This window comes from Nothobranchius furzeri, chromosome 5 (assembly GCF_043380555.1).
Source record: "Nothobranchius furzeri strain GRZ-AD chromosome 5, NfurGRZ-RIMD1, whole genome shotgun sequence".
NCBI lineage: Eukaryota > Metazoa > Chordata > Actinopteri > Cyprinodontiformes > Nothobranchiidae > Nothobranchius > Nothobranchius furzeri.
The window spans coordinates 5,086,224-5,089,950 of record NC_091745.1 but is presented as its reverse complement, the minus strand read 5'-3'; the positions used below and the strand labels follow the sequence as shown (position 1 = coordinate 5,089,950).

The window sequence follows — 3,727 nt, the reverse complement described above, 5'->3', positions numbered from 1 at the left end:
TAAAATAAACTGAATCCCCCTGCAGTAGCCACCGGGAAAATAATTACTTTCATATCAAAACTCTGCAGGAGTCGAGCGGGTCCTTTTCGCCTCGGGCTCGTAACCTCATTTCAGTGGGGGCTTATAGATGAATAAATTTGTTAAGGCAATATACAAAGTACAACACGAGATTCCTCCTTAAGAAAGCCCTTCCTGCTCTGGATGTGCTGCTATTTAAGATCTCACACGCGTCCAAATGCTTGTATACAATAGATTTATTTAAGAAAAACCTTACATATATAAATAGTATAATACCTTTCTTACAGCTCTTGAGGATTTTTGTTGGTCTTGTGTTTTTTTAAACAAGTCATCACACATTAAAGGACATCTAGACACTCCTGACTCTCTCTCACACTCACTGAAAAAAGAGGGAATTAAAAAAATCAGCAGATTATGGTGTGAAGCTTTGGCCTAATGAAAGATGGTTGTTGCTTCTGTTTTGTTTTAACGCGCTGCCTTATTCCATGTCTCCTTTAGAGTTTGTTAGTGTAGGACAGTCGCTGGGATTGTGCTCTTTTGTGTCCGTGTCGTGTTCAAAAGTCGAGTCGCTGCAAATAACAGAGCAGTGTTTTCCACTGGAAAAGGCGGCCCTGGACGGGCTCATGTGCGGTGAACTGGTCTTGTCCTCTGACCCCAGCTGTCCCTTTTGCGCGCAGTCCGGAGAGCTGCTCCTGCAGCGCGCGTCACCGGGCTGGCTCCCGTCCTCCGGGGCGTCGCTGTCACCGTTCACCGCTGTCGTTGGTGTCTTCAGTGCAGTCTGAGGAACAATGAATCCGAGCGGCTGAGTGATGGGATAGAGCAGGAAGTGTCCCTTCCCGATCAAAGGCCGCGAGGAGGGTAAGGCCGCGGGGCTGCGTCTCGGTCTGCAGTCCGAAAGGAGGCTTTCCACGCTGAAAGGGTTGAGTTTCTGCAGACTAGAGGCTCTGGTGGTGCTTGACCGGTGGCAGGGGTCGGGCGAGTCCAGCTCGGAGCCACTAGCGTCCCGGTCTAAGTGTCTTTGGTTCTGGTTTGGGGATGTCAGTTCGCACCTGGACGGGTTCCCCCCCACAGAGTCAAAGGGTGGGCACGTGTTGTGGTCACTGTCGGTGACATGCGACACCCCGCTGTCGCTGTCTGAGCCCGGCGTGTGAAACAAATCCCCAGAAACCAGTTTGTTCTGGGACTTGAGCAGCCGACGCTCCTGCTTTCGCTTCTTCTTCTCCAGCCGGTCCAGCTCTCTCCGGGCGATCTCCTCCGGGTCCATGGGCTCCCCGCTGCAGGTGGTGGGGTGGGCGTTATGAGCAGGTCGACCCGGACCCTTCTTTGTGTTCTCCTTTTTCCGCCACTTGGCTCTGCGGTTCTGAAACCAGACCTGAGAGAGCACAACAAAGGGGAATGACTAAAAGGAAAAGCTCTGCTGCATCTGCAGGTAAAATTATTAAACCTGTCCGCGTCTTTACGAGCTGGTTATTAAACAAACACAGAGGGTACTCCTAGTTGTGTTTTTCCAGCCCTTTAATTAGGATGTTGATAAATAATAGTTAATTATTTTAAAAAGTTAGAATGATTTAAATGAAACTTTCCCACATGTTGACTAAAATTGAAACAATTACGCTTTTAAATCTTACTTTTTTCCCAATATTTTTCACATAAATAACAATTTAGTTTTTAATATCTATATAATACAACACTTTAGCTGTTCTTCAGGTAATTCAATTGTGACATGTACTTCACTTTGCAGAATTTATGGTTCGAATTCATTTTTATTTTATATATTTCTCACAAAATTATAGTTGTTAAAAATCATTTTTCCTAAATAAAAAATGCCTTTATTTATTTTAGCTAAGATCAAATAACAAATCACATAAATACAATATTTTCAAGTATTAGAACTATTTTTGTCTCTGCAAATTATTGAATACTGTCTTTTAAACATAATAAATAAAAATGGATTGGCTCTGAATAAATACACATGAATGCACATGCCGCACGAAGACCACCTCTGCACAGGATGGATGCAGATTTACCTGGACCCTGGACTCTATCAGGTCCAGTCTGAGAGCCAGAGCCTCCCTCATGAACACGTCCGGATAGTGACTCTCGTTAAAAGCCTTTTCTAATTCCTCCAGCTGCCACCCAGTGAAATTCGTTCGAGTTCTTCTCCTCTTGCAGCCGGGGCTGTCTTTGTCTGGGTCCCCGGGGTCTGGCAGCAGAATGAGAGGTAAACAAAGCGTAAGGACCATTTCTCATCAATTAAACTATACATTCTAGTATTTTTTCTGACTGGGTTTGTTTGTCTGCGTTTGTGAAATTTTGAGAAGTTAAAGCTAAAAAATATATGCTTGATCCCCGATTCATGGTGCAATCTGCAGCTTGTTGTCTTCTTTGAGTGAAAGAATGTAAACAGAAGCTATTCTGGTGGATTTCTTTTGTTTTTCTTGGATAAATCTTCAGCTGGAATAATTCAGCGGGAGGTGAGCATGCATGATAATAGCTTTAAACATGGAAGGCAACAATTCCTGCATCCTTTGTGTATTTTCTTATTGTCTTTGAGCATTTGGCCAACATTGAGGAAAGGCATTGTGTAAATTGTGCCTTACCTGTCAGTTTATACTGCTGATTATCTCCATTCATCCCGCAGCCTGAAGACAAGAGGGGGTTGGAATTACCCACCGACGCCGCGCAGGAGCCATTAAGTAATCCGTCTATTGAGAAAGGAACCGCGGACGCAGATTGAAGTTGATGCCCTGCTAATTCGTAGACGTGATGGTGGCTCAGATGGTACGGGAAGCCCACCATCCCGCCGAGAGAGCCTCCGAACTGGGCGTGAGGTGGATCCAGTATCCTGCTGTCCATCATCCCGCAGGCAAAGGCAAACCGCGTCTGGAGGCCGGTGATGGGAATTTAAAAAGCATGCAGCGAGTGTGGCCAACGAGAGGGGGACATGATGTGAAGGGAGGGATGAGCTGTACTTTATCCACACGAACCTCCCAATAATTAGCCCAGGCTCTGGGAATATGAGACCCAATGAGAAGCGGTAATGGGCGCTGACGTCAGAGACGCGCTCCGCGAACGCTCCTCGTATCGATTGCTAATTAAAGCTGACATCCACCTCAATAAACATTATCAGAGCTGTCACAACAAGACAGGAGGGCTTTGATAAGAACTACATCGCTACTACACGGGAGACCCACCGGGAAGAAGGGCTCACTGGATCCCGGGAAAGGAAGGCTGCAGGCGGACGCAGGGAGGCAGCAGTTCCGTGACTTTTACACATCAGGATAGGGCTACAAAGAAAAATATACGTTCTTTATGTAGATGCCGTGCTTTTGATGTATTTGTTCATTTGTTTAAAACGTTTATTGGAACATTAACAACAAGATTAAAACTCAATAATAATTTAAAATGAGTTTTTTTCTTGTCCTATGCAACCCCACTTTGGAGCATAATTAAGTAATAGGCAAGTTAAGTATCAATATCCTCTAAAGCAAAACTTTAGATGTTTTTTTTTTCAAGCTTAAATCAATAAAGTTTGTCTATATGTGCAGAAGAGAGTGTTTCAAGCATTTCACACAAATTCAAACACTCCCTCCACTTTTCCAACTCCGGCTCTCATCGGCCTGAATCCTGCCTGCTCATTCCAATAATTAATTCCACTTTATTTATCCCAAGTCTGGCGCTGTCATAATGTTAATCAGAGTTGAAATTT

The 3,727-nt window shown here is 44.6% G+C and overlaps 1 protein-coding gene across 1 annotated transcript; it reads right to left on the bottom strand.

Annotated features, from left to right (window-relative positions):
- Positions 1-236: 236 nt before the first annotated feature.
- uncx (UNC homeobox) lies at positions 237-3,416 on the bottom strand. The gene is made up of 3 exons (XM_015948615.3): positions 2,619-3,416; positions 2,046-2,221; positions 237-1,390 (listed from the first exon to the last, which is right to left on the bottom strand). Exons 1-3 carry the CDS (start codon positions 2,875-2,877, stop codon positions 497-499), a joined length of 1,329 nt encoding a protein of 442 aa, XP_015804101.3. The 5' UTR covers positions 2,878-3,416; the 3' UTR covers positions 237-496.
- Positions 3,417-3,727: the final 311 nt, after the last annotated feature.

Coding starts and splice junctions, on each gene's coding strand:
- uncx (XM_015948615.3), bottom strand. CDS start 2,877: ATGATGGACAGCAGGATACTGGATCCACCTCACGCCCAGTTCGGAGGC. Junction 2,222..2,618: donor TCAGCAGTATAAACTGACAG/GTAAGGCACAAT, acceptor TTCTGCTGCCAG/ACCCCGGGGACCCAGACAAA. Junction 1,391..2,045: donor TGATAGAGTCCAGGGTCCAG/GTAAATCTGCAT, acceptor GTGCTCTCTCAG/GTCTGGTTTCAGAACCGCAG.